This window comes from Nesoenas mayeri (assembly GCF_963082525.1).
Source record: "Nesoenas mayeri genome assembly, chromosome: 1".
Lineage (NCBI taxonomy): Eukaryota > Metazoa > Chordata > Aves > Columbiformes > Columbidae > Nesoenas > Nesoenas mayeri.
The window spans coordinates 183844045-183856707 of NC_137541.1; the positions used below are offsets into that span (position 1 = coordinate 183844045).

At 37.4% G+C, this 12663-nt stretch overlaps 1 protein-coding gene across 6 annotated transcripts in view; it reads left to right on the top strand.

The window, feature by feature from the left end:
- Nucleotides 1-12663, top strand: part of FNDC3A (fibronectin type III domain containing 3A) — a 118716-nt gene that overhangs the window by 16163 nt on the left and 89890 nt on the right. For 5 of the 6 annotated variants that reach the window (XM_080351683.1, XM_080351681.1, XM_080351684.1 and 2 more), the window contains one exon: nucleotides 3802-3930. In XM_080351683.1, coding sequence (XP_080207809.1) covers nucleotides 3829-3930 — 102 coding nt within the window. In that variant the 5' untranslated portion in view covers nucleotides 3802-3828. Of the gene's footprint in view, nucleotides 1-1443; nucleotides 1577-3801; nucleotides 3931-12663 lie in introns of those variants that run through there. The other variant, XM_080351685.1, reaches the window with a different exon arrangement.

The window sequence follows — 12663 nt, forward strand, 5'->3', positions numbered from 1 at the left end:
CCCTTTTACAATAGAGTATTTAATGCAAGACTTCTAGTTTTCTTCCAGAACTCTGAGACTGTCCCAGGACTCAAGTTATTTGCAAGTCTTTTTCAGAGATCTAGGTAGATCTCTCTTTCCACAAGTCTTGAATGCAAGTTGTCTGGGTCTACTGATTTAAAAGCTCTCTCTGTGCCCATTTGATATCCTTGCATCAAGTGTGATATAGTGGTATTAATTTCCAAGATATGCTTATCGATCTCTTGTGCTTATTTTGATGCCAACCTTTTGTCCATTTTATCTGACTTCTCCTTCTTTTGCCACACGGTACTTGCCCTTTTCTAATCCTTGTCTTCATTTGTCCTCATAGCTAAAAAGAAAAGGCACCTGCAACTGGTGGACATACCATGTTGTACTGTCTGACCAGGTTATATACACTGATTTCTACAAATAGCTGCATCTTGACTACTGATAGGCAAAAGGCATTTGATGATAGGTGTAGCGTAGACCCACATTGGTATGAAGTTTAAACCTTTAGTCTTCAAGACTAGTTCAGTGGCATTGCAGAGAAATCTAATATTGTATTGTCAAGAAAGCATTGTTTTATTTTTTTCCCTAGATTGATTACACAGTCTGACAGGTAGCACTTTTATTATTGTTGTGGAAGGTGTCAAGAATAACACTGTACCCAGTACCTCCTGTCAGGGTTTATTGATGAGCACCATGCTTCATCTCCAGAATAAATCAAATGCTTGGATCCAGACATAAAATCTAGCTGTGTTCCCAGTTAAAGCACTGAAGTCTGTGTGCCAAAGGTGGGGTACCCACCTAAGCACTCAGGTGCCTGGGGAACCTAATTTGTGTACAAATCAAATCATTAAACACCTGTGCGAGAGAATGAATGAATGAACCGGAGACCAAATATTACGTATGTCCAGAACTGCTTCTCTTTTGGAAAGATTGAAAAAGTTGTCTGAACAAGTTGTTGTGACAGTCATATTGAATCAGTTTGGGTTGTGTTTCATTCTTACTGGTATCCAATTTGATAGACATGCTTTGGTTTATGCTTAATAAATGGTGATAGCGCTGAGTGCATCATAAGTTATGAATGCAGTCAAAAGTCGTCGTGTGTGGTAAAGGAGGTTAGTGCTTCCTTATATAAGAGATCAGTCGTTAGCAGGGTGGTTTGGGAATAATGACCTGGATTCAACTTAAACCTGGGGAAAATCAACCCAGCTTAGTCTGGGAGTGCATTGTGTTATGTCTTGGAGTATTGAAACTACCTTTTCGCCTGTGACACTTTACATAGTAGAGCAAAATATTTGGAGCTGTAAGATCAAGAGATCATACAGGAGCAAGCCTGGTTGTAGCTATGGTGGAAGGAGGAATGCCTTGATTCTAACCAATGCTTCCAGGCTGGGCATTCATTTTTCATAAAACAGTCATTGGATAATATTCTGGGAAGTTCACCATCAAACTTACTGGCTTGCAAGATGATCCAAGTAACTTTCATCAGCTCTCTGCCACCTGCAGAAGTGGTGCAGACTGACTGTAGCCTGGAGGATATTTTGATGAGTGGGAAACCTTTTAAAATAAGGTACGAATATAAAACTCTGTCCTCATTGCTTGTGAGACTGATTAGTCTGGCTAAGCAGGTCTAAATGACTTGGCATAAGCAGTGATGAATTCTTAAGTAGTCATAGTTCGGTTTCAAAGTCTTTTAACCTAGAGGGTTTTTTTTCACAACTTTAATCTTTGCCAAATATACCAGGAAAGTGAATGAAGCCTCTAAAAGAATCTCAGAATACCTTTTTTTTCAAATTCATATTTTTATAGTAGGACAGCCTTCAGTATGGCTATAGCTAAATCATGCTGTATATGTATAGCTGTAGGAGAGGCTTATAGTGCTTTGTTAATGCATTTTCTAGAAAATGTGAAACCTTTGTTCTGTGTGACTCTTATTTTCCTGGCAGCACTGATTTCAACCCATGGCAGATATACAACATCATTGGCCTTAGAGGGGCAAACTAGTAAAAGCAGTCAGCTGGGTGGGATGGAGATAGTTTTAGAGAATGCTTCTGAGTAGTAAGCTGCAACAGCAGCTGCTCTATTAGTTAACCAGATATCATCTCTAGAACTTGGTACCAAAGTCAGTGTCATTAAGCTGACTTTATCACTTCTTGGATTTTGTTTGGTATCTCTTCATTTAAAGTAAGTTTTATATGCTGTAACAAGTAAACATCTCTGTTTATGAGGAGATGGTATATCTGTGTTAGAAGTTTAGCAGTGTTTGTAGAGACCTTCATTAGCCAGATGATGTAAAGGCAAAAATTTTTAAAAAACTGTAACATTACTGATTGTCAGGCTGTGTAACTGTAAAATTGTACCTACTTGTTTTTACCAGGCTACTCTTAAGTACTGGCTAAGAGAGGCAGTTCTGCTTTAGAAATACTATACAAGCTTATTCTCAGCTTAATCTTTGTGTTTGATGTTAAGCACTGTTTTCAGATGCAAAATGTGATTAACTTGTGCAAATACTGAATGTACCATTCACCTCTAGTGAATTCTTTCCATCTTTTTGTTAAGAAATATCAATTTCTCAATTCTTGTTGATTTCCCTCTGTCCAACCTGACCCCCCACACCCCCATTCCCCTACCTACCCCCCCCACCCCCCCCAAAATAATGCAGAGAGGATGGAGTTAAGACCAGTACACTAAACCATTATGACTTAAGGTTTTGGGTTTTTGTTTTGTTTGTGGTTTCTTGGTTGTTTGTTTTGTTTTTTAACAAAATTAAATACAGTTTCAAAAGCAGCTTATTAAATTTGCAGTATGTATTTCCAGCATGGAAAAATGATAATCTGCAGCTTTTTCCATCCATTATTCCTATAGCACTAACATGCAAAATGCCATAAAACACATTACTTATGACTTCTAATGTAATTGAAAGGAATGCTTGACTGAATCTTGCTTTCTGTTATGCTGTTACGTGACTCTGATCAGAGTTGAAGTGGATCACTGCTTTCATGGGCCTCTTGTCTGGGTTTTTTTTTTCTTGTAAGCAGATTTCATGTAACTATACAGTGTGTGCTAGCGAGGGCTTGTTCTTAGTATAGTTATGAGAATTATAACTTTGTGTGCAGACATAACTTCCTTTTTTTTTAATTCCTTAGATTTTAGCTTCTGGTAAAGCTATTAAAGGGCCACTGGTCATCAAAATGACAGTTTTAATTCTAGATCTAATACATTTTAAAAGTAAAGAAATGTCAGATTGTGAAGAAGATTTTGTTGTTCAAGTGAGATGCAAGTGAAAGTTTCCTATTAAGTAGTTATTTCTAAAACAAGTGTTTTGTTCGTTATAATAGTAGAAAGATAAAGTGATATTTTTGGTGTTTTTGGTTTTTTAAGAAACAGATTTTCTTTTACTGGTTTCATATGAACAGGAGCACTATACATGTAAGTTCTAAGGCAATTGCACTCCCTCCCACCCCGCCCCACCCCAGTAGGCATTTTGTTAGTCAAACTTAAAGTTTTGGTTTATAATGAAAGTTAAAAGATTCGGGTTTGTTAGCTCAAGGCTGTGATGTATCTTCTTCTAAAGTTCAGCCACTAGAGGGGATCTAAACCCACCCTCTGCATAAGGCTTGCTCCAGCTGGCAAAAGATATCTTCAATCTTACGTGATTTCTGGAATTGTGTGGAAATATACTTTCTAAAGGTGTCTAATTTCATAATACATTTTTTTAAGTGAGGCTGTTTTTTAAGGGTAATTCTTCAGAAATATTTATATAGCTCAACCATTTGAGTATCTCTCTTTTTGCAGGTGATCTTGTGAATAAGTGTACCATCAATGATGGCAGAACATCCACCGTTACTGGATACCACTTCGATTATAAGTAGTGAAATCCCTCTTCTAACTTCCCCCATTGTTAGTGGGGATGGAGCACAGCAGGTAAGGACACTGAAATATCTTTTTTAAATACTTCCAACAGCATCATTGACATATTGACACTGTAAAAGATGGTGAGCCTTCATCTGGAATATTTTTGTGCATCTCTGGTCATGTATGTATTTTAGAGATCAAAGTGAAGGTAGAGCTGGCGCAGAGAAGAGCCTTGTAAGGAGTATGAAGCAGAAAACCTATCTTGTACATCTCCATAGAAGAATGGGACTGAACATCTCGCAAGCTCTCTAGGCATACTTGAGTCTTAATTTGGAAGCTATATATTTACATAACCATGTGACCCTGTTAAGGGTAATAAAATTTCCCCTATGGTAGAGCTTAAGAGCTCAGGCACATGTGCTAACAAGTCTGTGGCCTCTAGACTGACACTTGGTTACAAATGGGTATCTTGAATGGTGGGACTTGCTTTTGTATGTTAGTGTCTGCCTGGACACTTCAAATGTTTTCTGAGACGAAACCAGTCAAGGTGATAGAAAAACTTATGATTATGGTTTCAGAATACTTGAGAAAGGTCAACTCCAGTGAGGAAGGAACATTGACAAAAATATTGCATTCTCCATATCTTTAACCTAGGAAGAATATTTTAAGCCCCAGAAAAGCACAGTTCTGGAGCACCTTCTGACGGGAGAAAATGAGTAAAAAATTAAGTGGTTTGAGGTATCTGAATGGTTTTAGAGATCACTGCCTGTGATAGTAAGAGGCTGGACCTTATGATCTAGGGAAGTCCCTTATAGTCTGCCATTCCCATACTTGATCTTTATGCAGAAGAAATAATTATTTATCACAAAGGGGAATTAATTTGTAGGGTAAAAACACAGAGCTTTAAAGTGAGACGAGAGAATGGACTGCGACAGTTCATGAGATGAGATTTGGGCTGCAGTGAGATCTTCACGATGTGGGGAAAGCTTGAATACGTAGCAAGAACTGATAAATCTTTTTAAATGAATGTGTGGACAGAACATTCCAGAAAAAAGGCTTGCTAAAGTCATGATAAACAGTATCTACTGCTCTACCCTCAATCACCAAGCTAGAAGTTTAATTGTAGGCCCTCCAGGTTTGCCAGGCATGATTTCCCCTTTGTGAATCCATGCTGACTACTCCCAGTCACCTTTTTATCTTTAAGGTGTTTGGAAGTGGCTTCTGGGAAGATTTGCTCGCTTATCTTCCTAGAGTTGAAGGTGATGTTGACTGGCTTGTAGCTGCCTGGATCCTCTTCCTTGCCCTTTTTTTGAAGATTGCAGTGGCATTTGCTTTCTTCCAGTCCTTTGGTACCTCCCCTAATCACCCTGACCTTTCAAAGATAGTTGAAACTGAGTTACTTGTTCTGCCTTCTCCAAAAATAAGACTATCAAGCTGTGCTGTCAAGCTTACTCTGTAATGGTGCAAAATATTCAGGCAGGTACGAGCTTAAATGTTCTTTTGGGGATACTTTTTCATTAAAATGTTGTCTCTTTTTCTTGTGCTGAGCAAGGTTAAAACTGGAAAACAAGCAAAGAATTTCTTCCGAGAAATGAATTTCTAGAGGTTTCATTAATTTCTTAAGGAAGAAACATCGGATATGCTGTTGATGTCCTTTTTTATTTAAAAAAAAATAAAGTTGCTCATTAAGAATACTGTCTAAAGGAGAACTAATAGTGGTAGTGTTTATTTTAAAAAAGAAAAAATAAAATCTTCAGAAAATATTGGGCAGATTCTCAATCATCAATAAAGTAAGTTTCTTTCTTCATTTTATGATAACTAGCGGTTATACCACAATGTTGTCTGGTGTTCTGTGTTACACAATGTCTAGTGGAAGTTGTGACTTTCATTTTCTGTCCTTCTTTCACGTCTGATACGCGAGTCATGAAGAATCTGCAAATGCATTTATTCAGTTGCAGGAAAGCTTACTGGAAACCCTTTTTGCATCTGGTGATTTGAAAGCTACCACTAAGTAGAAGATACTTTTATGTCTCAAATATAAAAAATTCAGGATTGCAGTTACTGTTTATTCTGTCAAGGTGGCCCAGGTAAGACTTAGGCCACAGAAAGGTCAGGCAGGCCATTATTGATTTATAAGGGTCTTAAAATTATTTGTTATGTTTGTTTTACATGGTACGCTGATGAAAGTAGCATATACTTCCAAATGTGATCTTATGTATGTGATCTTATCACATACAACACATAATTCTGAGCCTTTTTCTTTTTTTAAATATTTAAACCAGAATATTAGTTCATTTTATTCTTTTTTTTTTTTTTTCCCTTGTAACTTTGAAGCTATGAGAAGTGAGAAGACTTTTGCCTTCATGATAGAGTTGCTTATTTTTCTGATAGTCTCCTATTAGCTACAATACACACATTCTGTAGGGGTTACTTCCTTAAAATATGAAAACTACTTCTCTGGTTTCTTTTGTAACAGGATTGTGGTGTTGAATTGCATAATCTATAGTGCTGACAGAATGTGCTCCCACAATCAAAATTCAGAGCTGTTTTGTACACATAAATAAATGCACATGTTCTTCCATCTTCGTTTTATGTAGGTTGGACTATAGCTATTCTATTTACTTGTATCCAGTCCTAACTGAAAAAAATATATCAAAATCTAGTATAAAATTTTGTATTTAAATATTTTGTTTATATTTTGGTATTTCCTGTGTTAGACTAGTTAACTGCATCCTAGAACTTGCACGTTTTTGTTCAGTTGTGAAACACCTGAGTATCTTTTTAATCAATTCCACCCTTTTTGCATCTTATCAGAATTAACTATGATAATTATAGTGATTTAAGTTGTATACACTGCATAACTGAGTTACCAGATGGATATAGACCATTCAGTACTTTTCTAGAACAGTTAATATCTTCAAGATAATCTTTTTCAAGTACTTGAAGTTCTGCTAGCAGTTTAAATGTGAAATAGCAGTGCAAATATTTGAACATGTTAAGATGAAAGGTCATATGCTTCAAATAGTGGAAGCGTCTGATCAGGTTAAAGCTGTAACTTTCCACCATGTTTTAAAACAATCCACGAAGTTAGAGGAGCATACCTGTTCAGGGAGAAAACATGGGGACTTAAACTGTGCGGATGTTCATGTACTGCTGTGGGAGGCCACTTCATTCTGTGTCCCACAGAACAAGGGACTGCTGTTAGTTTCGTAGGACAAAACTGGGGAAAAGGAAAAGCAAAGACCGAGCCCGTTAGCTCTTCCCTCTCATATTAAACCCAGGAGTCCTGCTTTTGCACCTTCTCATCACTGTGTTCAACCTGAGTGGATAACGTGGTCCTTATGTCTTGGTGGTGAGTGAAGTTGTGGATGAAGAATGGAGAAGATCCATAGGAGTTGGTAGAAACCAAGTGATGCTTAGAAAAGGTGGATGAGGACAGATGTGCTTGAGGGTTTTTCATGTAAGGGTAACTACCGCAGAGAGGCTTTGGTGATGGTTGCTGAGGCTGAACAGGAAGGATGTGTTTGACATGAGCCCTGATTTGGTGAGGGGAGGTAAATTTGTGATTGAGAGGAAAATGAGGAGGCAAGAGTTCAAACTTCTTGCTTTAACAGACACTTTATTTTCTTGATATTAGACTGATGTTAAATTGTTTTGGAAAGATTCTGAAGCACCCAGTGCTACTCCAAGACAAATCAGTAAATTACTGACACAATTTTGCAGCAACCCTGGAGTTCTACGCCCTCTCTCCACCTTCCCACTGCAACAGCTGTGGAGCGAGACATCCCTATATAACTGTGGTCTCCTTTATTACCAAAAATGTAGATACCACTCTCAAATTAGCCCAATACCTGTTAACTGTTTCCTTTTCTTTGGGCAATGGCACACAGTGTTTGACCTTCAGTCAGCTTTATTTCTCAGCAAGTTATAGTGATATAGTAATACTACTGGCTTGGGAAGCTGCTTGCTTATCCTCCAGACTTTCTTCAGAAGTTTAGATGCTTAGTGGGATTGTTGAAAATATATATTGTGTATAAAATATATATATGTGTATATATATCTATTTTTAGTACGTGTCTATGTGTATATACATATATACTGTATATGAGTTTAAGTGCAAATTCTTTGAGTTGAAGTAGATATTTGGCATCAAATCTACAAGTTAATATTTCTAAATCAAATTTCTTGGTTAAATATTGAAACTTCTAATCTTAAAGTTATTAACCTGTTATCATAGGAGGAAGCCTTCAGTCAGCAGGGTAATAGATGGGTTTAAAAACAAAAGAAATAATTTCAAGAATCCCCTTTTTTGGCTTTCAGTTTGTTTATATACATGGAGTCACAGCAGAAATATAATGGTGAAGATGTAATCTGGATTACTAAATGCTTTTCCTTGGTTTTAGTTCTGACACTTCTGTTTCTGAAAAGCATATGGTACATTATCAAGTTCCAGCTTACTTTGCTTTTGCCTTGCTGCAGAAAATCAAGACTAAAACTGCATATGTTTCAAGAAAAACATTTTTTCTTGTACAAGAAAAAAAATCTGTGTTAAAAGCAGTGTAACAACATACACTGTTATAACTGTACTTGCTGCTTTCTGTATTGTGCTGTTTTCTTTCCTTTATCTGTGTTTTTATTTTGTAGAGAACAGAGTACATGCATGGTTGCTTCTGTCTGTTTTTGGTTGGGGTTTGGGTTTGTTTTGTGTTGTTGTATTGTGTGTTTTTGTTTCTTTGTTTTTAACTTCCGCTTGGGCTCTATTGAATTAGCAGATAAATCTAACTTTTCCTTTCAGAGGTTCATTAAAACTTGTTTTACTTGACAATTATTCTTCCATCCTTCAGTGACTTCATAGCATTTGAAGCGTACCAGAACTGTGTTCACTGGAACCATTGGAACTCTTCTGCGTGTAATGCTGAAGTGCCAGCTTACAGAAGCTGATTATCAAGCTGTATTTTTTTTTCTGGGATTGATTAGTACTTTTGTGTAGCAACCATCACTGGAAAATACATAATCAAACTTATATGGGGCATTCTGTATATATCACAGTATCACAGTATGTTTGGGATTGGAAGGGACTTTTCCATGAAAGTTTTTAACTGGTTGGTGGCTATGGTTTGTAAAAAATAAAAAACCACACCACTACCAAAAAAAAGGAGGTATGAGGATGTGAGTAACCTCAAGATTATTAAATCCTTTCTGTATCTGAATTAATCATATATTTTGTTCAGGGAGAGTGAAGTTTTGTGTTAATTAAGTGTAATTTTTTTTTTCCTTTTGAGATTTGAATTTTATGTATTTAAACTGTATGCTTGATTGCAAATGCATTGAAAACTTGCTTTAAATTTCCTAGAACAGCCGTCATCCTCAGCAGAAAGTGAGGATTCAAAATTCTGTGGTGGTGTAGTTATGTATGAACACTGTGCTGCTTTTAGATGGCAGAAAGCAGCGTCAGATTTATTGCACAATTTATACTAGCATCCAAATATATTTCTTTTAATATTAGCTGTCTGAAAATAAATGTAGAAATAAGAGTGAAGGCTGTGTAGTTCATAGGCTTTCCCACTTGTATTCAGTATGAAAATTCATGGAATAAAGTATCCTCATAAACCTTTTCTGAGCAATCCTCCTCTTTCTCTCTAAAATGTCTGTTTTCATTTGTGTGATATGAATCCTAGATTAATATTGGTCTCTGATACGGTAGATTCCTCCCAAGATACTTGAGGCAAGATTTCCCCTGTTGAATGAATCTTTTCAGAAACTGACATTTAGGAGAATTGGATGACATGTGAAAATCGGATTTAAAGTCAGTTAGTCACTGTAGGTTGCTAACATAGTCAACTGGGAGAAATAAACATGTCCAGAAGATGACATCTTTCTTGTTTTAGGAAGGTGACTAAAGATCTGTGCTTTTGTTTGTTTTTTGGTTTGTTTTTTTGTTTTTTTTTTGTTTTTTTTTAAGGGGATGAGGAGGTACAAGTTGCCCAGATCTATAAGCATCAGGGCAGCCCAGTTCCTCTCCATAGTCTGTCTCAAGTGGGCCCAGTTCCTGAGTCCGCACGTTCCCGTCAGTAAGGTCTGGAAGGGGGCAGTTGTATCCAAGCAGTGTCCTTGGTTCCCTCCTCTCCCCTTCTTTGTGCTATGGGACACTTAATGCTGGGACATGCAGCCAGGTCCTGAATGCCAGAGTCCAAGACTTATGAAGTCACTCTACATTTCCTCAGAAGACAGCTATTGTCATCTCTCTGTAACTGCTGTGCAAAGTCATATTCTTAACTATAGAAATTCCACTCTTAAAAGATGTGAGCATTGCACACTTTGCAAACAAGTAATCTGAAGTACATGCCCTGCTAGCTGAAGCCTTCTGCCCCGCCCCCCCGTCCCCCGCCACCTTGGTGATTGAGAGGTTTCTTTATTTATAACTGAGCAAAGTCCATCTAACCCTCTGCGTATTACTGAATTATACACTTTATAGAGCAGCCAGAATTACATTCTCCAGCAAGAGAGAGAGAGTCAGGTTTACACACCATAGAAAAATGGCCTTTGTCTCTAATTTCTCTCCCTTTCTTTCTGCAAGTACAGGAGAAAATAAATGGGAAAAGGCTGGGGTTGTAGAGACTTCTCCCACCAAGCCCTTGGTCCAGTACTGGCTGAGCCTTCCCAACCTGATCAAATTGAGGATGTTGCCTTTAATTTCTCTTCCAGCTCAGGTTCATGTTGTCACACAGTGTTTTGATAAACAGTGATACCCGGATTTGCACAAACCAGGGTGGATAGGGAACTTGATCGAGGTGGGGGGGAAGACTACTTTAGAAGTGCTACTGAAACTCCTAGCATGCTATTTTTTTTAAATTAAATGTCGTTCTGAGTAATTAGAGAATACAGCTCTTCCTTTGGTACTTTCTTCTGTGCTCTATTTAACATTTCTACCTTAAAGACACATCCATCAGTCTTAAATATTATGGACTTTTTAACTTGCTATATCACCAAACAGGAATCTGAGCTGTCAGAAGCAATGTTGGGAAATATAAAATTATCTTCTAGTCCATATACTTTCTACATCAACAGCTTATATGCTTCATAAATCTTCTAAACTTTCAGAAACTGAATGTCCAAATTCAGCTTCAGCTTGCTTATATTTTTAATTGTTACAATTGCACTGCAGTAGGAGATTGTTTTGTAAAAGATATTTGTTCCAAATTTTGGTTTGAGCTGTCGTTCACCAGAGTTCTTTAAAAAAAGGAGGCTGTGATACCTTCTACCTTTCGGTGCATCTACATACAACTTAACTGAACATTTACTCCCTGATTCTATTTTGGACTGTTGCAACTATGCAGATTGACCGTGGAAGGTGCCTGCCCAGGGGACAAACCCCTGCAAAGCATCAGCTGAAAACTTGAGCCCTTGTTACCACTTTGCTGTGCAGTACGAGCTCTGTCCCCCATCCCATTTTACTTGGCATTGTAAAGCTGAAGCCCTCTTTACTTCAAACAACATATCATTATGAAATGAGAATAATCTCATTGAAGTCTTCCAGTTTTTTGGATTTTTTTAGTGGTTGATGTTTCCAACCACTGGCCAGGGGCAGATAACCTCAGAAAGTTCCAGAGTTCAGTGACTGCCCCTAACACTGCTTCCTTCTAGTTCCCTGTAAACAAGGATTAGCTTAAAACTCTGACGTACAAATGTTTGTCTATTGCATGATCCAGATTCTTTGAGCACTTCTGTTACCCTTATGTTTATACTTGTACTGATTTAAAGATGTAATGGGGGGATTATTTAAGTAGCAAATTTTCTGTGCTCTATCTGCTAACCACAGGCTGTGTCAATGATGATGAAACAAACTGAGTTTGCTGTAAATGAGACTAATAAAACTTTGCTTATCCAAGCTGCAAGAACTCAGAATACAAAAGAGACGAAGCAGAAAAAAAGTAGATTAAAAATGTAAGTACTTCCCAATAACAAAGAATGAGCCAGACACACTTATGGAACATACGCTGATTGAGCCTGTTACACGTGGACACTAACAAGTCTTGAATATTTATCAGTGACATTAGATACAGATGTTAACGTTTATCTTTTACTGGTTCTTCCCAGAAAACTTTATGTTTTTACCAAACTAGTCTCCAAATAGTCTTTTCTTTTTTTCCTTCCCCCCAGTGATCAGCTTTCTGCTGATTGTCTTTCACATGAAGAGAACAGGGTAATATATGAGTAGAGTAAGAATTTAAAAAACTTTTCATAAATCAATTTATCTGCTAGAATAAAAAAAAATTGCCAGCTCTCAGATCTTTCCAGCCTGTCTTTCTACAAAAAGCAGTGAAAGCTGATTGCAATCTCTAGTTTTTGAATGTCAGTGCCACCTAACAGTCCAGTCATCTTTCCAACCTCCCTGTTTCCAGTTGCTCCTAGGGATATTTGCTGCCTTAGTGCATTCAGTGGTGCCGACAGTATCTTGTAGCAGTGGCTAAAGATGAAATGTTTGCTGATTCTGTTGTCAGTCAGCTGCCTTTTAGAAAAATGACGCAGAGTTGCTTGCTCTCCTCTGAAAATATACATAGGTCTTAGGAGCACGTCACTGGAACAATGGCTTCTTTCTCTTGCTTTCTTCAGGACATGCTGCTACTGCTTCTGTAAGCTGAAATAGTTTGGATTGTTTGTTGTTTGTTTGGGGTTATTTTGTTTGGAGTTTTTTTGTTTTGTTTTGTTTTTTCAGAGTACCAAACATGTAAATTGTTACTGCAACATATTATGTGACATTTACTTAATTCTGTATATTTTTCCTCCCTAGTCCTGAAAACA